Consider the following 23,087-nt stretch of genomic DNA (forward strand, 5'->3'; position numbering starts at 1 on the left):
ATCAATATTGGTCTTAATTGCATCAGCAAGACAGACACAGGTAAAAGCTCAGAATGCAAGACTTGAATGCCAACCTAATCAGAAAAGGAAAACTAACTCCAGTCCAGAGCAGGGAAATACGTAAGATGCAACTAAAAGAAGTTTTTAAACTAATCAGCTCTATGCAAAACAGTATTTTTTTTTCAATCTGGAGAACCTTTAAACTCTGTGAATGTGATTCAGACTGTTACTAATGTATGATCTTGATCATTACATAACAAGCTGAGAATGAAAAACCAAACCCAAACATACATTTAACAGGATATATTTTTAAATAATTTCTTCATTAAGGTTTTTAATGCATGTGTACATGAAAATTTATATTAAAAAAATTAAAAAGGGAAATCTTGTTTAGAATAACTCTGAAGTGCACAAATATTGACAAAAGCTAACAGAAAAAATAATACAGCTCTGCTTTTTTATTAAGTAGTGTTGCAATTACTTAGAGCTGGCAAATAAATGCAATCCTCTGAGTTTTAGAGATTCTCACAAAAAGGACAACATTTTATTATATACATAATTCTGATGTGCAAGTATGCAATCAATATGTACACTTACATTCCTAACTGTTTATATCGTTCTAGAGTATTCACAGTAGAATCAAGCTTAAGGTTAGAAATGTGAAAAGGCCATTAACAGTGAAAGAAAAAAATAAACCAAGATATGCCTTGGGATTTTAAGACATTTTAAACTACTTGTTAATAGATTTCAGATGACTAAGCTAGAATTTAATTTTGGAGCAGACTAAAAATATAGTTCTTTTTTAAATAAACAGTAATGCAAGAATGCTCGTAAATGGTTTCACAGATGGCAGTATGACCACAAGCGTTACCCATCAGTCTCTGATTGTTAAGCACTGCTAGGGGCCTGAGCGAGCCCTGCTGGCAGACACCCTGCTGCAGCCCTGCCACTCCTCCAGTCACTATGTCTGCTGTACTTTTGCATATTTATATGCATTCCCAGGCCTACTTTGCTTTTGAAGAAAGAAAACCAGTTTCCTTAACCCACATTGCCTTACGTGGCCATATCTACTGCTCGCTGTTCATAGGAAGTATAAAAGAGAATGTAAGCAGCTGAGGACTTCACCGAGGACGCCGAGATCTCAGACACTTCATGGTCATCAAACTTAAACCAGCGCTGTTTTGAAGCATTTTTGCAGTAGGCTGTGTAGTGCCCCCCGTCCAGCCCACCGTAATGATTCTGTGAATGTAAGGCAAGGATTAGTGGCCTTCAAAGCTGCCATTCCTTCCCTGGTTAGGGAAATAATTTACAACATGAACTTTTTACTAAATCCCAATCGTTCTTTTTAGAATGCAACTTAGTCTGCAATAGCAGTGAAGCCTGGGAGCCTGGCTGAATCACACAGGCTACCCTGAGTCCTCATATAAAGTGCAGCTGGATTTTGAAATGTGACATGGTTACTCACCGATACTGAGAACAGATTGTATCTCTTCAAGGAATTCTTTGGACCAATAACATACTGTGAGAGGTCAAGAGTTTCCAGTGGAAAATCTACTGAAGTTTGAAGCTTTTGTTTCCATCTTCCATCATAGGAAAATCTAGAGAATAAAAAAGCATCATGAAAAGTTAGAGGTTCACAAGCTATTCTAGTGTATTAAGCATGTTTGTTTTTACCAGGATGTGATCTCAGCTAAAGCCCCCGGTTCATGCTTGTCCATGTGGTTCCTAGCACAAATAACAAGAAGTCACTTGTGAAAATGCCTTAGGAATTACAGCCTTTTAAAAGAAGCATTAGATGAAAATAAAATTCTTGCAACATTACAACTGTTAATATATCTGTGACCTTCTCTAAGTAAAAATGCTCAGCTGGAACAATCCAGTTCCATCAAAGCCTGGTCATGTCATCCTAATTAATATATTCACCAATCACCTTTCCTTACCGTTTCAAGTGCACAAGAAGAACAGGTGGTAATTTCCAAATTTCTATTTTTTTTGAAGAATCCCTTCGAGTTTTGCAATGGCTACAGTAAAATCTATTATTATCAGTCAGCTTTTCTTCTTTGGAGAATAATCTAAGGCATTCCTAAAACAATATACAAACAGAGATTGTGAATGGCAAGTGTTTACAAAGCGTAACAAAAACGTTTGTTTCCCATTTGGTTGTTAACCTGCATCAGTTATCTGCATCCTACACTGAAATGTGACCGAGGAAAAGTGACTTATTTAGCAGATATTAATTAGCATCCTTCAAAATATACAGAAATATTTTGTTTAAAACCACAGAATACTTACATTGTGACCTACTAAAGCAAGTAATAAACATGCTGCTCTTGCAGCTTCACTATTTCCATCCTGCTTCTAATTTAAAACTGTTAAGGGATGACCTATTTCTTTAAACTTTAGAAGATTTTAAAAACAATGCAGATTCAGATCTGTTCATGTTTCAGGTCAGTGCAAATTAAGCAGAACGCTGACCAACCCCTTCAACCAGACAGTGAGCAGAAGCAGCACAATAAAGAAGTGGCAGAGAAATGTTTGCACTCCAGGAGCTGTTGCTGTCCAGTTCCCCATACCTGCAGAGTGCACTTGCTGGAGGATGCGAGTGGTAAGGACAGATACATGAAAGCCTCGAAAGTTCGGGACCTCTTGTGACACGTCAGACACTGCACGGTGGATTTGAACTGGCCTTGGAAGAGTGCCACAATGATGGACTCGTTGAGCTGCTTGTGTTTGTGCCAGGCTATTTCTGCTGCACTTGAGTCATCAAGGTGATCATTATTTTCTTCCTTGTATCTTTTCCTGTTGTCAGCCTGGATAGCAAAAGTTTAAATACCACAGCAATATATTAACATATATATAAGTAAGAAGTCTCATCTATAGGCAAGCATATGATTGAATATTCACAAGAATATTTAAACCTGTCAGTGTAGCCATCCAGTTCTTGTCTAGTGAGACTTCTGTGACTCTCTCCACTACCTTACACCATTTCATACTGAATTCCTACTTTAATTCTGAATATTCATATTTCTTTCTATACAAGGCTTCAGTAATGCAATATTCTAATGGAATAAGAAGGTAGTTTAAAAATTTATTTCTCTTGATCATTTGACAGATATATAATTTAAGTGTATTGCTTACTTTATTTAAGTCTTCATGCAAGCCATCCATTAAAAAGAGAAGCAATTCTTGGGAGTCCTGTTGGCTATATCCAGCAAACTGGTCATTAATCTTCCCAATTGTAATTTTGAAGTCTTTTGGACTGATATATTTATACTGTCCTGCCCATAAAGCTTTCATTATTACACCAAATTCTTCAGCCACTTCACCTTTATGGCCCAGGAAATTTGACCTATAAAGTAAGAGACAAAAAACCCCAAAACCTGAGCCATTCAAATAACTGGGTTTTAATATTTATGTTTTTAATTCAAGACATGATCCCAATTTTAAAATAATTTCTTTAGACCACGGAAAACTGGCTATTAGACTGAGTTAGATTTTCATCTATGTCAGCACTGTAATTTGGCTCCATATTCCTTATGGAAGGTACAGCTGTTTTCTTCATGTTTTGTGAAGTATTTAAATATTCACTTTGATTTTAGGAGACTCTAGTACAATGTATTTTATGAATGTGGTGACCATAATTTAATTATCATTATCCAGTAAAACCTATTTAGTGACACACATGAATTTTGAAAATGTCACGGTGCCAAAAAGTTACCATTTCTCTCTTACTTAAAAAAAACAAACAGCCCCATTAAGTGATCTTGAATTGGCAATTATAAAGGCAGATGAGAGATTATTACCTGTTAATATCAGCTTGATACAAGTTTCTGTTGAAATACTCAGCCAGGTGAGGTGCATTGCACAGACACTGCAATATGGAATTCATGTAGCAAGTGTTCCCTAGATTACGCAGTCCTGTCAGAGCTGGTCCCGATCCCCCAAACACAGGATTAAGATTCCGAATCTGTGATGCAGAGAGCCTGGAAATTTCTGCTTTAGTGTAACAGGCAGGTCTACAAGCAAGAAATTATTTTTTAGGAGTATGAGACTTGACAAAGTTGTGCACATAAACTAACAGACACTACACCTCACCCCACCACCCACAGGGATTGGACCATCCTGGCACCAAATACCATCATTTAAGGTATTTAAAACCAGCCAATGCAACAGTGAGCAATCCACGTGCACTGGCCTATAACGAGGCTGAGTTTTAGGCTCCATCAGTTGTGAGATTTATGTTTTTTTTTTTCATTTCTTTAATTCACAGATGAAGAATTAGCTGTTTAATACAGTTTAAAATCTGAAAACTTGCATTTCACGAACTGCCAGAAGACAGTCTTTTAGTATGTTAAAACAAATAATAGAACTTAAAAAGCAACTGTCTAAAAATTAATAGACTGTGACCTCTGAAATTCCTGTTAATACATAACTGTTATATTGATTTCTCAAAGGTAACTGCTTTATACATCAAACTTATAGCAATGAAATTTCAGTCTATTACTCTTGCATCCTTTCAAACCCACTTAGAAAACAGTAATGAATTTCAGTTGGTTAAACACAAAGAAAGTCCTTTGTGCTGTCATTCTGCTCAAGTTGTGACTGAACTTATCAAACATACTTATTGTCACGATTGACTGCAGGAGTTACAGGAATTCTCTTCTTGTCTTCCTCCTGGATGGCTTGGGTTATATCTGGGGACGAGTAGGAGCGCTTCAGTTTGGAGTGTTCTCTCTCCCGTTCCACAGCCACCTTGGGCTTGGCTTTCCGAGTTGGAGGGGTTGATGGAGGAGTGGCTGGAGGAGCCATCTCAGGTGGGTACATCTGAACGGTGTTTGTTGGCGAGTGATAGTAACGATAGGTGCCAGTGATGTCATCCAGGAACTTGGGGGAAAAAAACCCAAATAGTTTCAAACCCAAGTGAAAATCCATCATTAACTTACCTATTAATAAATTCTTGTAAGAACAGCACAAGTTTTTCAGACATTGGGATATTAAGTTGTGGCTGGCCTCAATATTCAATATATTAAACTTAGTAGAAGGGAGCACTTTCACTGAAATGCCTATTAAACAGCAAATACCAGGAACAGCAGGTGAACTGTCCTAGTTTCATTACAAGTAATATTAAAATTCAAAAATAACTGTGTGGAAGTTAAAGGGGAGTAAAAAATAATGAAACAAGATCTAACTTAGAAATAAGACACAACTGAAATACAGGACAAAACAACACAAGACAGTTTGATTTTCATATCAGAAGAAGAGTTACCTTTACCCAACCTGCAGGCAGCCCTGGGACTATCCTTCCCATTTCCTCACTTCGTGCTCTCATTAATGGCTCCCGCTGGGACTAGCAAACAAACAGAGAAGTAAGGTATGTACAGTCACCTATGCAGAGCAGCAAGCTGCCTGTGATTTCTCTATGGTGTTACATGATTCAGTGCAAACAGCACAATAAATCCTTGGTTAGAGATAGAAATACAATGTATTGTAATGGTAATTCAGTATTTTCTATTGCTCAATCTAAACAAAACCCAAAAATTCCAAAAAACAAACGAAAATTCAGTCTCATTAAAGGCTCATAACTCAATTTTTTCCCTGAAGAATCAGGAAATAGTAGGAGTTATACACGCAAGGCTGGGCTTTTTTCCCCTCTTAAAGTAGCACTTGAAGATGTATGCATGAGATGACGAATGCATGGAGAATGCTTGGTAATGCCACCAGAAATACATCAAGAAATCTAATGAAAGTTTCAAGTATTTTTTCATATTAATATGATAAGTGAAAAAAAAAAGCAAATAAACACCGTGAACATGGCATACTCTTTTCTTAAGATGATGACTTTAAAAATTGAAATGAGGTGGAATTTAACATAATAATAATAAAAAATCTGTGCTTGATTATTTTGGCTACATACAATACATTTGTATTTACTTTAAGTCTTTCAGCATCTTGTTCAGAATCCTCTCTAAGGGGTCCTGGCTTTTGAGCTCCACTGTCTGGTTGTCCTTTAACCCCTGTTTGCTGCAAAAGATTTTGAGAGAAGGCTTCAATTTTCAGGTCAGTAAAGAATGCTGATAAAGCAGAGTTATACTTCTTTTTTGGTTGTTAAATGCATGTACCACAACAAAGTGGTTAAAGCAGGTGATTTTTATTTTTTCTATATACTATAGGCAATTCACTGGAACAGTTTTTGAAATAGAATGTTGTATTATAGTTTGTTCTGTAGTTTCAACAGCTCAGAAGTAAAGTGCAGAAGTTCCACCTATGCTACTTTCCACCCTAAAAGTTGTGAGGTTTACAATTTGTTGTTAATTTTCTGGCTTTTTTCCCTTTCACTCCTCACTGGTCAAACCTCTCCATGGAAAAGGCAAACTGTGAAGCTAACATGAATTTGGTTGATCATAGGCTGTCATTCTGGGATGACATGAAGTTGCTCTGTCAGTCAAAAGCTTATGAATGACTGTGCTAAATTTGCACAGGAAGATTTATTTTTCCTTTCTTGTGCATTTGGGTTAAATAAATATCATAAGTTGATCAAATCACAACCATAATTGCAAAAGCAGAGAAAAATATCCTAATGCATGTTCTTGAGAAGTGGTTTTAAAGACATCTGTTCCATTGTTAGCTTCCCAAGTGGCTTCTGTTTTATGATCAGATGATTTGTACATTGAGAAATTTTGCAATTTTTTTCAAGAATGAGGAAAGAAAGAACTGTGACACTCCTCCCTTCCCTCCAAGGTTTGGAATTGGTCTGTTTTCAGCAAAAATCCTAGATGAGAGCGTTGCTTTGCTTCCTGTGCCATGAAACAAAATCCTGTTCTGTCAGTGTTTCTACAGCTGGGGGCACTAAAGGGTTCCTCATGACACCATTGTGTCCCTAACATCACAAACAGTACCAAGCTGCTACAAGAGATAAAATACCACCAGGCTTCTATTTTTGAAACAGAAGATTGCAGTCTACGAACCATCATCCCTTCTAGCTCCATGTGTGTGGGAAGTTTTATTATCCTGTGGGGATTTTATGCTGCCCACCTACAAGAAAGAAACAAGCTGGTCTTGGGGGAAAAAAAAAAAAATCTATTTGTGTCTTGGTTTTAACTCTCTCCTCTACTTTAATGTAAAAAGTGGTCTAAATAAACATCCAATTATGTACTTCAAATTGCTAGATTAAAACTAGTCTATTCAGAAGGATTTAAGTGCATAAGTACTTCACATTTGATGATGATGTTCTTTTTCACTAACCTTGCCTGGAACAGTCACAAAGGTCTGAGAAGCATCACCCAGTGCCCGTTTCTGTGTTTCTGGTGTTCGAGTTCCCTTTTCTCTTTCATCCATGGATATTTTGTCAATCTCAATCCTTTTTGCACCAATGTTTTCTGGTTCATTTTTATTTTGCTTATTTGCTTCTACTGCTTCTCTGTGTGCTCTTTCTTGTTCCTTTTCCTCCTGTTCTCTTTTTATTTGTTCATCCCTCTCCTTCTGCTCTCTGTCCTCTTTTGATTGCTGTAGCTTTTCTTTGTGTTCATTTTCCTTCTGTTCTTCTTTTGCCTTTTGTTCTTGTTCTTTTTCTTTTCGTTCTTGTTCTTCTTTTTCTCTCCTGAGCCTCTCTTTTTGTTCCTGTTGTTGCCTCTCCCGCAGCTCCCTCTCCCGCCTGTTTTTCTCTAACAAAGCAGCAGTTTCTGCATGGACCCGACTTTTTTCTTCTTCTGTCAGAGTGCGCCTTCCATCATGCACGGGCTTTGTGGAGCGGTCTGGAACTATTCTTCCATTCTCACCAGACTGGCTGTCACTGACTGTACTTGGAGATTTTGCTCTGTTATCACCAAGGATTTTTAGTGAAGGCTTTTTAGAACGATCCACCTGTAACACAGGTGCAGAATACAGAGAGTAGAATAATTCACTACAGCTATTATTACTCTCTTAGATAAGCTGTTCCTAAGTGAGATTTGTAAATAAAGAGGATATCAAGTTAATTTCTGTCAGAGAGAGTGATCTTTCAATTTCATTACATCTGCTCAAACTGCTTGTTAGTAAAATTAGATATTCATTCCAGGTAAGACCTAATAAACAAGCCCTAAAGAACCATAAGGACAGCATTATGCACTGATTACCACAACCCTCTATTTTTGAGCTTTCAAAGGTGAATGCTTTAGGGCAATCAGGCAACCTAATTTGGGCTTGGCTCTCTCAATCATTTGACAAAGCACATGTTTAAGGCAGATCTGCTTGATGGGCAGGGGTATTTAAGAATAGCTTATGGTCAGATGCTGTTAGTAGGTTGTTTTTGATGCTGGAGTGAATGCTTTGAAGAAACAAAAGCTCATCTGGTTCAGGGACAAACCAAAGGAAGGTCTTTAAATTTTATAGTATACAGTCTCTTGAATGAGATCTGTATTAAAGGCTGTATCTAGAAGAAAGTAAAGAGCTTTTAACCTTGTCTCCTAAGGAAGGTATTATTTTAGTATAAGAACTCTGCAAAGGTTTTTTTTTTAAAGTTTTACTCACATGGAAGAAACGAACAAATTCCTATACTTTCACTACTGGGCCCAGAATGATAAAGCACCTAAATGTTTTGTTATTTGAAGAAAGATACAGTAGCTGGAAATCAGACCTGTGGAATAGCCAAGGTAAGCCATGGCTTAACTGTCCTCTCTGTACTTCATACTACGTGCTTTAAGTAGAAAGGTTGCTTATAACTTTCTGAATTAGTGATCAATTGCTGACCTTGAATTTCTCACCGCTCACCTGAGAACATTTATGAAAGGTTCTGCTATTCTGTTAAGTGTATTTAGTTTCACAGAATTCTGTAGATCAGTTACTACAGCTTCACAGACCACCAAGAGTCTCTGTAGCAATATACTCGTGTAAAAGGCTTAAACAAATGTATTGAGTTTTGTATTATGTTTGCTTGTGGATTTAGAGTTCTGGATGTGGTGGGTCTCTAAAGTATTAACCACATACTAACTGGAAAAAAGGAACAGGTCAAAAAGCTTACCTCAGGGATACTTCTTGTAACTGACACTGGATTAACTACAAAGGAACTGTCAGACCTTAGAACAGCAGCATCCTGTATGTTTGGTCTGTTAAGTGATTTTAGTCGCTCTTCCAAATTATCTCCCATTTCTTCATTTTCAGCAACAACAGGTGGCACAGGAGCTGGCTCTTCCAGAGATGGATATGTAAAATCCACTGCAGGGAGGGGAGACAGGAGGGAACCATAAGGGAACTCAAAAAACCCCACAAAAGCAAAATAAATCCCCCATTCCAACCCAAAATTTAGTTTTTAGCCAGAACAAGACTTTCCTAAAAACACCTGAATGAATGAAAGACTCATCCAGTAACTACAAATGCTTGATGAGGTGTCATCCTTTATACTTACAAGAAACAGTCACTGCTTCAGTCCTGCCATGCTGGGGTGGAGTTACTCTAGCATTTGTTGTATACTGGGGAAAACAAAGGAGCCAGTTTTCATAACCTCCCTCTAGAATTAAAGGTTCATTCTGCAGGATGGTTTTGCTTTCCCACTGTATAGAAAAAAAAGTTTAAAGTTAGTTGATTTAAAAATAGAAAGGAAAATTTTACAGCGCAATAGTGTTATTGAAATTTCTGTGCCTAGTCATTAAATTGAGAGATTGTTTTGGAGATTTTTAAACAATATTTAAAGAGGTTGCAAAAATAGGGATCCTCTCTGTGTCTGGAGAATGCCCCACACAGCTGGGTTCCTGGGTCTGCCTACAATAGGGTGTGAATATTTCAGGAAGAACCACTTACTGCTACCTCACATAACAATCCTCCACACAGAAAAGTATTTTTATTACAGTATTTGCTTCAGTTTCTTATCTGGTATGTTTGCTGAGGTATTAATGATTTAGAAAGTGTAACACTGACTTTCTGAAACTCCCTGAGAGTCAGGCTTCAGACTGCCCTCCTCCTGATGTCCTCAGTATTAGTACATGAACAAGACACAGACAGTTTAGAGAATAGTCTGTAAAGCAATGAAGAGGGAGAAGTGCCTGAACTATCTCTGAACCCCTGTCCTGAATGTCAAGGTAACAAAGATTTGCAGTCTTTCACAAGAGCCACTGCTGTACAGAGAAGGGACAATACAGCCTTAGAGAGTTTGACTCAAAAATGTTGGGCATCTGCTCACTGGGGAGTCTATGAGCTTCCTGCACTGATGAAACTCTAATGCTTACCTAAAAGTTATATTCAATAATACAGAAAAGTTAACTGTGCTGAAAATATTTCTGGAGCCTCCTTCATTGCAGTCCCTCCATTGTAGGAAGTACCTGGCTGATAGGACTGCAAAGTAGGTGGCCAGCCAGTTCCCAGGGATAAGGAATTACTGTTGCTAGTACAGGAGAGAGGGTGACTGTTCCTATGAAACAGGACTATACTTTCCCAAATAACCCTCTCAGTAAAGAACTCTAAATTGATGAGCTGCTTGTTGAGGAGGTGAGTTGAGCCATTCTGCTGTTTACCTGTTTAATAAATGATACTGTCCTCTACTAGAGCACAGTGTGAAACTTCAAACTACACTTCTGCTATCAAAATAAGCAGGCTTTGAAAACTCAATCAACTGAAGTGTCATTAAGGCCTCCATCTACTTTGTAAATGTGCTTCAAGACTTTATTTACTAAGATGACTTAATTAATGAATTAAAAGATAGTATTTGCCAACCTTAAAAAGTGCATCTTTCAGGCTCTGAAGAGTTGTTCCCAGCTTTAAGTCTTCAGCAGAACTAAACCAGTCTAGCAGTACAACATAATGGAACTGTCCTCTCCTCTTCCATGCATCTCTAGAATCCTCTGGGAGTCTAGCTTCAATGAGATTAGCAGTATCTCTGAAATGAATTAACGTGCACTTAAAGATTCATGTACAAGTAACACTGTGTCCAACAATATATAATCCATAGATGTTTATGTGCATTGTCTCGAAGTCAGTACATGCAAGAACAGAGCTGTGCAGATACATCTCACCCACTGGCACATAGCAGGGATTCTGACACTAGGTGTATAAGCTTTAAAAAGCATGTAATTTTTTAAAAAATCAAATATTTCACTCTCATTTAACATCATGTCTTACCCAGGACGGATAGCTTCTTCTGGGACACTGATGGATTTAGGAATACAGGATTCCTGATAATCCTTCAATCTTCGAGCATCCATTATAAGCAATTCAATATTTTTGTCTGACATCATTGCAAACAGTTTCTCAGGTGTGACTGCTCCTTGAAAGAGAGAAGCGATTACATGTAAGAAGCTACATTATAAATGAAGATAGCTATGAAATGGCTATGGAATCCGAGTGGTGCAATCAAGAATGCAAACAGATAAAATAGAACTAAAAAGTCCCACAAAGTCATGGAGGTGAGACATTACAGTGTGGACCTGTTGCTCTCACTGCTGTAGTGATCAGCACCTGATCCGTTATTGTGGTTTCATTTAAATCGAGCTATATAGGCAAGCATTTGTGAACTGCATGCTGCAGATGTTCCTCTTAAGAACCCTAGAGAATATTTTCACATACTCATTACAAGAACAGAAAGCAAAAGGTTTTGAGAGGAAAGGAGAAATTTTGTATTTAACTGAGTAAGCTGTCATATTTCAGCCCTGCCTATCAGCTGGAGAGCTGTTTTCCTTTTTAACCTGACCACTTCAGGACTAGTTCAGCTTTAATTACTGAAGAGTTGAAAAACCAGTTACAGCTTTCTAAGTTTACGAGAAGTAATGAACGCTTTAATACAGAGCATAATTAATTACTGATTTGTTATAACTGAGATGCAGGATACCAGAATTTCATCAAAATATTTTAACTGTGAAATAACTCCTGAGAAGAACTGCAGCTGTGAGGTGATTAGTGTACAGTCATACAGAAACCTTTTTCACATTTGTGTGAGCATTGTATCTCTTACCACTCAGGCTATCAGACTGATCCTTTCTTTCCAGTGCATGTTTCGTCTCACCATTAATCTGTATTATAAGGGGAAAAAAACCATTAGTATGCAATACTCGGAACCAAGGTAGCCAACAGACAGTGACTCTCACAGAGCCTCAAGAAAACTGGTCAGACAGTTAAGCTAAAGGAAGAAACACAGCACAAGGGAGCTGCTTTTGAAGATGTGCTGACAAATGTATTCAAAAGATACTAAGGCTGCTGCCCTGCCCAGACAGAAAACAGTTTAAAAGGTAATACAGCCTAGGACATCATCATCTACCAGAAGAAATTCTTGAAGTATTTGTTGAAAATCAAGTATTTCTACACTACTGCTAAAAAGTCAATCTTCCCTAAATGGAGACATGTTATTCTTAAAATCAGTTTATCACCTTGGGTTTCTTGCACATGATTCTTGTGGTAATTCTAGTGTAAAACAGAATTTGACTTTATCATAAAGCTCAGTCTATCTTATACAAGACTTGGAAGCTGCTAGGACTTAATGTATTCCAAAGAAATGTCAAAGAAGATTTATGGAGAGTGGGAGTTAATTGAAAAAACCCAACTTTGATTCTGAACTGGAAATAGCTACTAGTAGAGACCAAATTCTAGACTGAAATGATGCATTCAGACTGAATTAGAGTTTGTAAACATCTTCACTTACCCTTTGGCTTTTTCCTTTGGAATCAACAGCACTTTCTGAGGAGTTTTTGGCTGAGCTCTTTCCATCATCTTTTGGTTCTTGCTTTTTCTGCAGCTCTTGTCTGTCCCTCTCTTCAAGTTTTTTCCGAACTTCAGCTTCCTCGTATCTATTGAGGGGGGGAAATGTGCCTTTTTTTCAATATCATGGTTTTGGCTAACCATGGATTATTAATATCAAAATCACTAAGTCTTCAGTCAAAAATTTTAAAAGAAGTATTTAGAGTTTTAAAAAGTTAAAGTATTGTCAGCTTTTGTATTCCAACAAACTCCATTTTGCTTCCAAACTCCATCTTGCTTCCTTACAGGATGGTCTTATTTCTCCCACTTTTGGGTTGGTTTTCTTATTGTCAAATCTTGGTTTGAGTCCTATTACACAGCCATTGATTGTAAAGCTATTTTTTTCTTCAAACTTGAGGTCGTGGTTAGCAATGGTATCTCTGAATGTTTTTCCCTTTCCACAGTAAAGGGTAAGTACTGGTGACTTACAAGTAAACTCCAATATATTACAACAGTCATCCCAGGTATTTTATTTCATTTTGCAATGGAACCAGTGAGGAGTCAATTAGCTCACTTATCTAAATTTGTTTTTTCTGAGGAGTTGGACCAGAACTACTTATACAGTAATCACCTTCAGAACGTAAGTTGCTTCCATGATGTGCTCACCTGTGTGCCTGATGCTTGTTTCAAAGACTGAGCCTACAGGGAAGCCAATGCAAGAACTGTGTTCACTCAGGAGTTTGGGGGATGAGGTCTTGCATACAGCTGTCCTTTTCATAAAGCCTCAGACTTGAAAATTACCCTCCCAGCCTTTCACCACTGGAAGGACAATCATGGTATTGTAAGCCAGTGATCCCCAAACTACAGTTTTCAGATCACTCACTGGAGGTTTGTACAGTCCCATCATTGTTCAATAGTATTCACTTACATTTAATGCAGCTGAGAAGTTTAAGGGTTACTAATATCATAAAACAAAAAAAGAATGTTTGACCTAACAATTTGGATGACTGAACCAAGAAGTAAAACATGAACACAGAACTGTGTTAATAAGTGCTCATTTTAACCAGATGTTGCAGAATGAGGGTTAAAATAACAATGACAATACAGCTGTATTTCAGTTCAAAAGTACTGAGTTAATAACCTACATTATTCAATCAAATTCCACCTCCGAATCTACTGCACTAATTGCCCACTGAGAGGAAGGAGGCAGCAAGTCCATCATTTTTATTTTTTAAACTTCTATTTTTTTAACTTGGGCTTCTTGATTTGGCACAGGCATCGTAAGTTAGAACTGAGCATTTTGTTCCCACATGGAGTTAATGACACTAAAGCATATTTCAGATTCTAGTTCAATCTGGTCAGTATGAAATATTTACCCATCAATTTCCCATTTATACTTCTGAAGCACATAGTAGGTCATTCATGTAAACACTCCTGCCTCTATACAAGTTTCAGCAGCTCCACTTTTAGTTAACAATTAACATTCAAACTATTTGCTGGCCTACTGCCTGGGGAAGAAATTATACAAATAATTTCCTTGAAACTACTTCTGTAGTTACACAAGAGTCATGTTTCATTTTTGTTACCTTTAAATATTTACACGTTTTGCCAGAGTAGTTAAAAAGTTACTGCATCAACTTCAAAACTCTGTTCCTTTCATAAAAACACATAAGTTATTTAAACGAGTCTCTATATTTTGGGTTTCTCTGATTCTATCAATGTTTACTCTTAGAGTGAATTTGTAGCTCTGGTGACTTGTAAGACTCACCTAACAAAGAAAATCTAATGATTATTTCATACAGATGTCATGAGACGTGTTTGCTAAGTCCCTCTTCACATACATGTAACTACACTCGTAGTTAATCTAAACTAATGTGATAGATTTAGCACTTTGGAGGGCATAAAATACACTTTCACAAGAATACCTGGGAGGAGAGGAGTGGGACGTGACACCTGTGAAGGGAATGTGCCCAGCTGCAGAGACAGTTAAAAGAGTGAGAAAGAATTGCTAAGGATGCAAGAAGCAGAGAAGGCTGGAAGCAAGAACTACTGTGCTAAATATCATCTAAAGATAGACCCTACCTTATGATTTCTTACTAACACAATCCCATGGCTTGTGGCACAAAGATGTACCTTGACAGCTGTCAATCAGGTACCCAAAAGCTTATGAGCATCTGCTCATTTATATACTGGCAGAACTGTGCATTCCATATATACGGCTGCGAGTGACAGAGGAAAGGTGTGGCTAAAGAATCAAAACCTGGCATTTCTTAGTGTAAACTACATCCAGACTAGGGGGACTTTTTAACATATCTGATTATTAGGAACATTCATTAATGTATTTGGGTTCAGAGGACTTTATGATTAAAAGGTTGAGGAGGAAATTGTTTTTGATCATCTCTACTGTATATGTACTTCACACCTTGTGGTTTCTTTTTATTAGTCAATAAACAAAACTAGGAGATACTGTCAACAAACCAAAGGTACCAGGAATTAGCAGACAATGTATAAAATGACAAGTTATAGGAGTGTGTGGCAGTGAAAATTATCTCTAGTAAAAGACTTCTGAGAATAAATATAAGCTTTAACGAGTTTCAGGTGCTGATGGTTTACTCAAGTGCAATTGCTTACTACTAAATAGCATGAAAATCTGCACTTGGCACAGGTACAGGCTCAAGGTATAAGGAACAATGTCTTAGCCATTAACTATATTACATACCTGAGTTTAAGGCTGTCTGACAGTATTTCAGCTTCATCAAGAGCTTTTTTTAAATTTGTAGGTCCCAGAATTGAATGAAAATAATCCTAAAATGACAAGCATTACATCATGTAAATATACAGTTTAACAATGCCTATGTCTATGCATGTCAAGAATCACTAATGTACAGAGAATTTATATTATAATGATATTAATGCCAACAAAATGGACTGGTTTGAATCAAAATATTTTGGATTAAAATAAGAGTTTGTAAGTAAAATTGCTTTATAGCACTAATAAATAAAGGTTAGACAAGGCAATTTCACCAAAAAAGTCTGACTGGTAAAAATTATGGGAATACCTTTCCATGAAAAAATATTCCCAGATCTGACAATTCATATAGTTCATACATTAAAAGGAAACTGTAAAAAAAATTAACACCAGACTTGGCAAAAAACAGGAAAGAAAAAATAGCACCGTGAGACAGTTTACTTAATATCAATGTTATCTTTTGAATGTGCATTAGTGCAATTCTCTGTATTTCTCATACTTTGCCCAATGCAGAATAGATCAGTCAGAAAGCTTTTATACCTGTTGCTGCTTAAAATCAGGTCTCTTTCTAATAAGGTTATAAACAGCCACATATTTCATATATAAGATGTAAGCTTTTTCTTCATCTCCATCCAGTCTGCTTTCCTCTGCTGCCTTGAAAATCTTAAGGGCACTCTGCACATAACTGAAACCAAAGAAGAGGAGTAAAGCATATAATTGTTGACTTGTTCTCAAGCACCTTTTCATTACAAGATGCCATCTTAAATGTTCACAGATTTAATCCATATATTAAGCATTTGATTGTACCACCTTAATATAAAGCTTTCATTAAATATGAATTGCAATCATGTTCCTTCAAAAATGTTTATCTTTGCTAGTTTGTTTACCAGCCTTATTTAAAGTCTTCCATTAATTAAATACCATAGTGAGATAAGGAAAAAAGTACTCTTCCCTTCTAAGAATAACGTTTCTTCTAGGAAAGACTAAGTCATAGTAAGACAAAATTAAATAACTGATTGTCTTTGCTAGAAGCAAAGCGTTCAGACACTTGCTAAAGGTTTTATAATTTTTACAGATTTGCATGTATGTAGCTTTTCCTCTAAGTATGCAGATTTTCATGGGCATTGTACTCTGTCCAAGTCATGTTTTGGCAGTAGGCCAAGTGACCTTCTGAAGGCAGCAAGCATATCCAATGTGACAGTTTAGAGCCATACATAAGAATACTGAAGATTTTATGTGCAGCAGAAATAATGAAGGAAATTTAGATCCACAACAAATTTGTTCTGGAACCACTAATATTTTAAATAATAACTCAAAATCAATTATAACATATATACCTTTTTGTACTGGTCTTTTCAGGTTTTACTTCTGTCTTCTTGTTGAGATCTTTCAATGAAGTAGAGAGGTATAACTCCTTAGGTACAGATGCCACAGCAGGCATGTTAATATTGTTACTTATGTCCTTTCTAGGATGTTACTGCTTCTTATAAGTCTCTATCAATATTTTTCTGGAGGAGGAAAAAAGGGTAGAAAGAGCCACGTTATATTCCAATTACTTTTAATACAGTAGTTATATTTACCTGTGTATTTTTATGACCTAATTTATCTCACCTTATGTAAGCTAGCAGAGTATAGGAACAATAAACACTATAAATTAATCCTCCCAAAGTGACAGAATTATTTGAAATCACTTCAGGTAATTGATCAAGAATGTCCAGCAGTACGGTGCTAACAGAAAAATAAAAAAAAAAATAAGAAATGCTGACTCATGAATGTTCAAAATCATCATATACAGCAAATTTATACTACTGAAATGCCAGCAAGTATACTACCAAAAATTAGCTGACTCCTCTGTATTCTGCAAATACACACCATCCACTTTGAAAAATGACTTCTAATGTCTTGCTAAAAGATAAACTGAGAAAAGGAAAGCTGCTACCATTAAAGTCAACTGAAAGGTCTTGGACATTCTGTAGTCTTCAACTCCTTGGTGCCATTGACTTTGTACTTCCATTTGAAGTGCTCTCTAGGTAGTCATGAAATAGTTAAACAGAGTTTGGTCACAAGGGACTGTTACATGTTATCTCAGACAGGGAAGTCCATGATGTCTCCTGCACACAGTCTAACTAAAACTTTGCATCACAGTGAACTGTTTTAGCCTTGGGGGTGGCAGGGGAGGAACTGAGCTCCCTCACAAGCAAGTGGTGAGACATTAAGATGTGAGTGATACTGAAGGAATGGAGACTCATTAGAAGAAAGACACTCAAATGATATCAGCAAGTAAGTTATTTCCTAGTAGAGAAAAGCCACATGGCTTTTGACAAGCTGAAGGTAGAGCATTTCCCTTTCACTCTAAATGTGATGATCAGCATGACAAGTGCGACCAAAAGAAACAGCCAGTGACTTCAGAGGGAAGTTTCACCTGACCAAATTGATCAGTAGCTGACTGCCACTGAATGAGGTAGTCTGAGTTTCCCTCCCTCTTTCTCATGCTGGTCTGCTACTTCTCCAACCCATTATTGGGCCAATTCAGCCTGCTGAAGAAGCAGAAAAGCTACACAGCTTTTGCAATGGCAGCAGTTGGCATGTGCAGTCAAGAATGAGAGGCTAAGGTGGGAATGGGAGCCTTTCCCAAGGCTCATAGCTGTTGTAGTCCTTGGAGTATTGCTGCACAGAGTACTGCCAGGTTGACTATTGTTGGCCTAGGAACTGGTAATCAAACAAAGACACTAATTGAAACACAAACCTTTGGTTTAAGGTCTGATATGGCAAGGTCAGACTAAACAATACCTAGCAAAATATCTTACTGCTTGAACATGGATGCTGTACTTGCTAATTTCCATCTAGGTATCAGCTTTTTAAAACTGAAGAATTTGTTTAAAATCCACTCTTGGGAGATTAATTTCCAGACAAGTCTATAAAATAAGTAATAAAGTCTAACACCTCACTCATCTTAAAACTTTCTCTTTTCTGTATGATGCATTACACATTCAATTGTAACTTTCAGGGAGATACTTATGAGCTGAAAACAAGGCAGATAATTCATTAGAGCTGCATGCAGTAGAAACAAAACAGACACCCCCTGCCCCAGAGAATACCTTTCCAGTATAAAAGCCTTTTAGCTTAAAACAAAGATACTTTTTGCAACCTCATAAAGAGAGGTTCACTCTCATTATGATTTTAGTATTACTCATCTCATTCTACCTTCAGAGCATGTCTTTACCTGGCTTTTTTTTTCTCCAAGGAACTGTAAATAGACTTTTCCTTTGAAGCTTTAAGTCCTTTCCAAATATATCTTCAATGTTTGCTCTGTTATGTAACCAGTATTTTCTTAATCTTAAGTGGCAGCATTTGGTTGTGTTCTGACAGAATATTGTAACTAAATACGCAGTCTGAATAAGATATGCACATAGCACTAGAGTGCTGTGTGCAAATGAGCAAAAAAAGCTCAAGATTATGTGGAAGATGAACCATTTAATGATGTCAGTAAATTCGCAAGTGTTGCTGACACACCTTGAAAAGGGCAGATCTTCTGGAACATCATCTATACAAATGCAGAACTAGTAAATAAAAGCCAGCTCTGAGCTTTGGCCTGAAAGAAGAATTGTCTTTCAACGTTTTCCTATGGTGACTAAGTTATAACTGCAGGTTTTTAAACTGCCATGCAAGTTCACTGCTGAACTTTTATTTTCCGATTAAAAGAAATTTCTGTACTGATTTTTAAAACATGGGCTTCTAACCACGTTATCTGATGAATGAGGTATTACTCTTTGACCTCCCACAGCACCACAATTCATACAATATGCTGCAGTGGAATGAGTAAGAATGGATAAGGAATAATATTTCGAAACTTTTAAAAAATCAGATTCTCAACCACACACTTAATCGAAATACATGCAGCATATGTCATAAGTTGATACAAGATTTCAGTTGGAGTTTCTAAGTCACTCTTCTATACAGAATCTTAATTTTGGATCTGTAACTAACATTTTCAAGTTTATGCATCACAAATCCCCTAACTGGATTTTAGTTACTACAGACTGATCATTGTTGACTTCCAGTTGGCTGCTCAGTCTTAGCTTGTAAGGGACCCTTGACATTTCTTAAGCTTCTATTAAATTTTAAGATGTGCTTTACCTTAATTTTTCCTTCTACTCAAATGAAAATGGTTTATTTCCTTCATTTTTGAGCAAGCTTTGAGAAAACTATCATTTCAGAGTCCAAATCAGCTCGTTCATTGATAAATACTGTCATCTGATTTTGAACACAATTTTTTGCAGATATCAGATTCCCAACTGGCCTAGTCTCAGTGGAGGAATCCAGCAAAATCCAGTTGCACAAAGTTTGGAACTAGTCAACATAAAAGAAAACTGAATCATAAACCCATGAATAATACAAGGGAATAAAGAAGTTGTAATAGCTAAATCTATCAGTCAACCCTATGAAGAAGAAGAAACAACCTATTTCAGGTTTGTCAACTTTTTTCTTAGAAAATAAGATCAAACTCAAAACCTGTGACCTTTTCTACCCTCAGCTGAAGTATTGTCTCTGGCTCCCTTTTCATACCTATGAGTGCTGAAAACCAGGCCAATATCCCAAAAATATAAGTGAAGTCATGCTTTTATGTTTATGGGCATTTGACATACTTAGAATGGATAGTTCTACCCTGACAGGGAAACATACCTGTTGGTAACAGGTTTTTCAACATCTAATTATCATGCCAGTACTAAGGATATGAGTAAGCTTTAAGTGGAATGACTACAGAAAGAACAACGCACAGAAGCAGTTACACTGCAAGCAGTGCACACACCAACACATTGTGAAATACTGACACGAGTACTGTGCATCACCGATTCAGGTATGTAATAACGTATTATTCACTTACTTTTGTCTCTACCACTTGAGCAAATGGGAAGTGGGTTTCTCATAAGCATTAAGTTACTCGATTTCATCAGAATTAAGTTTTAATGTCTGTATTTAGTACACAAGAGTTGGTTTTGTTAAGATTATCAGCATGAGTCTAGAGATTGAAAATTTCACAATGATTGAATTACACAATCAATCAGCATATTTAGTTCTGTGAGTCCTCTAGCTCTCTTCCAGGCTCTGGTATTGTTAATACTACAGGCCTTGGTCCTGTAACCTAATGTGCACAGGATGATTATAACCATTGGGGCTTCTTATGGCAAGCTCATCCTGCTCACAGAGCATTCCAACTTTCACCATTCTTCTGGTTGCCACCAGTCACCAGGGCAATAACACATCACGGGTCTCTCCGGCCACGCACTCTGCTGAAACCTGCACCAACCTGCACTGCCCAGCCTCGCAAGGACTCTCCCCACACAGTGAGAAAACCCTTTGGCAGACAACCATCCACCAGCTTCACTGATACCGAGGGGACATAAAGACACTATAAAGTTTCTTAAAAAGAAATACACTGGATTTTCTGCAGGAAGTTTGAAAGGTGTTCTAAGTAAAACCAGAAATAGTTCCACTTTTTACTTAGATAAAACAACGTTTGCAAGGCGTAGGCAAACAGCAGAGGTGATAAGAAGCCGGGGAGGTGACAGAGAGGCAGAAAACTCCTCCAAGTTTCTACTCGGGCGGTCAATAGCGCTGCGGCGGCCCGGCCGGGCTGTGGCAATCTCCATGACACCGCAGCTCGCCGGCCGCAGGAGTGCGGCACTCTGGGAAGCGCCGCTTCCCTGCCATCTTCCTCCGGCCGCTCTCGGCCTCGGCAGCGGCTCCCCCGGCCCCGCTCGCTCTTCACCCTGGCCGGGCTAAGGCTGGGGGACTGCGGGCTGCCCAAGGTCACACCGCCGGCTCCCCGCCGGGCCAGGCCCGATTCTCCCCGCGCGGCCCAGTCCGGCTCCCCTGTCCTCCAGAGCCCCTCGAGGGCCGCTCCCCCCGCACGACGGGGCTGGGCCCGGGGATCCCTCCAAGGGCGCCCGCCCCTCCCGTCACTGCCGGAGTCCCCCTGCCCCGCAGGCCTCGCTCCCCGCCGGCCCACAGCTGCCCCGGCCGCGCACTCACCGCCGCGGGGACTCGCTGCCTCCGCCCGCCGGCCCGGAGCAGGCCCATGTCCGAGCGCGGCTGCCGAGGAAACGCTACGCGGCCATGGCTGCTAGGGCGGAACTCGGCGGCGTCCCTCCCTCCCTGCTTCCCTCCCTCCTGCCGGGCCTCCGCTCCCCGCGGGGGCGGGGACTGGCACGGCCCTATCCGTGCCGCGGGGCCGACTCGGGCCGCGCTCCTGTAGGCGGGGGACCCACACCCGCCGTGGAGCTGCCTCGGAACGGGAGTGGCTCTGGGACGGTGTGAGGGGAGGGAGACGCGAGTGACCTCGGCCCAACAGCACCCGCCCGCCCTGGAGAGCGCTCCGAGGGAGCGGGCGGTTACCTGCCGTGACCTGGCAGCCTCCGTGGGCTGCTGCCCCCCCGGGCCTGGCTCCTGTCTCGGGACCGGGAGATTCGTTACCGTGGCCAAGCCACTAAGAGCGGGTTCCGGGATCTGTCACATTCTGTAGAGCATCCCAGTGTTTGAGTGGGGTGTTAAACTGGCTCACTGTGCAATCCGGTGTGGGAACGTGAGACACCTCTTTATAAAAATACCCTATTTTTAGTCTAGAAGAAACTGGCTTGATAGGGGACACTCTTAAGTTTTCTGCTGATGACAGTGTTTTCTGTGTACCTTGTGTTACTACAAGCATCGTACCTCAGCGACGGCAGGTATGTGTGTATGTGCTGTACAGTCATGCTGGGACAAGGGGAGAAGCTGGTCATGCCATGCAGATCTTACACAAATGGAGGAGATGCTCTATGCTGCCAAAGTCTTGGCCTGTCCCCTAACTGTGTTGGAGAGTGAGGGGATTCAACAACTACATTTCAACTTGGTACTCAGTTTTGCCAATGGAAATGTCTTGTGAGCTGAAGCAGTTTCCATCAGTGACTTTAGAAAAAGGGGAGGTCTTAGAGCTTAAACAGGGAGGTTTAGAGAACATGGAGATGCCTGCCTCCGTGTAGCCTTCCAAAATACGTCTGATTGCTTGCCCAGGAAGCTGAATTGTAGCATAGCACCTAGCAGTACAGTCATGTTGGTTGGTACTGGGCACATGAAAGGCTCAAACAATCTCTCTTTCTGTAGTTTGCAGTGTGTGTGGGTGATCAGGCATGTGAAAGGTTTTGTGAGAAATGAGAATGTCTTCTATATTGTGCAGAAAGGTTAATACCAAAGTAAGTCAATAGATTGCAACAACTCTAAGCTGAACTTAGTAACACCATGCTCTTGTGTGTGCCTTTTTCAGATCTGCTATATGTGTTTTAGCCAGGGTGGGTGATGCCAGAAAGTTATGATAAGATGGAAGGGGTAAGTTTGCTGATGTCAGAGCTTGGGATGAGTACAAATTAATGATGACTCTCATACTCACTGCTGCCCAAACTGGACTCAGTTTAATCCCTTTTATTTTTTTTTCTTATATTAAAAAATTGTGTGATACAATCTTTGATCTTGCTTGTATGGGCAAACCCGAGCCATATGTAGAAAAGTGTTGGGGAGGAGCTGCCTGTGCAATTAGCTTTATCCCACTTCAGAGCTTGTTAAAACATGCTAATAATGTTGATTACCTTATAACATGCTGTGCTTGCCTCGGGTTAGAACACATTTTCCTATCAGCACGTATATTCTTGTGTAGCAGTATTAAATAAATAAA

At 38.9% G+C, this 23,087-nt stretch overlaps 1 protein-coding gene across 2 annotated transcripts; it reads right to left on the reverse strand.

The window, feature by feature from the left end:
- Positions 1–288: 288 nt before the first annotated feature.
- USP8 (ubiquitin specific peptidase 8) lies at positions 289–21,559 on the reverse strand. 2 transcript variants are annotated; one of them, XM_014887719.2, is made up of 20 exons: positions 21,416–21,559; positions 16,720–16,890; positions 15,923–16,067; positions 15,353–15,438; positions 12,599–12,743; positions 11,915–11,972; positions 11,086–11,230; positions 10,681–10,843; positions 9,380–9,524; positions 8,996–9,189; positions 7,243–7,860; positions 5,932–6,021; positions 5,267–5,347; positions 4,622–4,884; positions 3,804–4,016; positions 3,139–3,349; positions 2,574–2,810; positions 1,941–2,083; positions 1,466–1,598; positions 289–1,239 (listed from the first exon to the last, which is right to left on the reverse strand). In XM_014887719.2, exons 2-20 carry the CDS (start codon positions 16,821–16,823, stop codon positions 1,054–1,056), a joined length of 3,360 nt encoding a protein of 1,119 aa, XP_014743205.2. In that variant the 5' UTR covers positions 16,824–16,890; positions 21,416–21,559; the 3' UTR covers positions 289–1,053. The 2 variants fall into 2 exon arrangements, with proteins under 2 accessions (XP_014743205.2, XP_014743206.2); XM_014887720.2 differs by lacking the exon at positions 5,932–6,021.
- Positions 21,560–23,087: the final 1,528 nt, after the last annotated feature.

This window comes from Sturnus vulgaris, chromosome 13 (assembly GCF_052056855.1).
Source record: "Sturnus vulgaris isolate bStuVul1 chromosome 13, bStuVul1.hap1, whole genome shotgun sequence".
In the NCBI taxonomy this organism is placed as follows: Eukaryota; Metazoa; Chordata; class Aves; order Passeriformes; family Sturnidae; genus Sturnus; species Sturnus vulgaris.

What these genes read in the sequence shown, in the direction of transcription:
- USP8 (XM_014887719.2), bottom strand. Translation starts at nt 16,823, where the DNA reads ATGCCTGCTGTGGCATCTGTACCTAAGGAGTTATACCTCTCTACTTCA. An exon ending in TCAGACAGCCTTAAACTCAG is followed by an intron (nt 12,744 to 15,352) that starts GTATGTAATATA and finishes CCCCCTCAATAG; the next exon opens with ATACGAGGAAGCTGAAGTTC. An exon ending in ACAATCTGTTCTCAGTATCG is followed by an intron (nt 1,240 to 1,465) that starts GTGAGTAACCAT and finishes TTACATTCACAG; the next exon opens with AATCATTACGGTGGGCTGGA.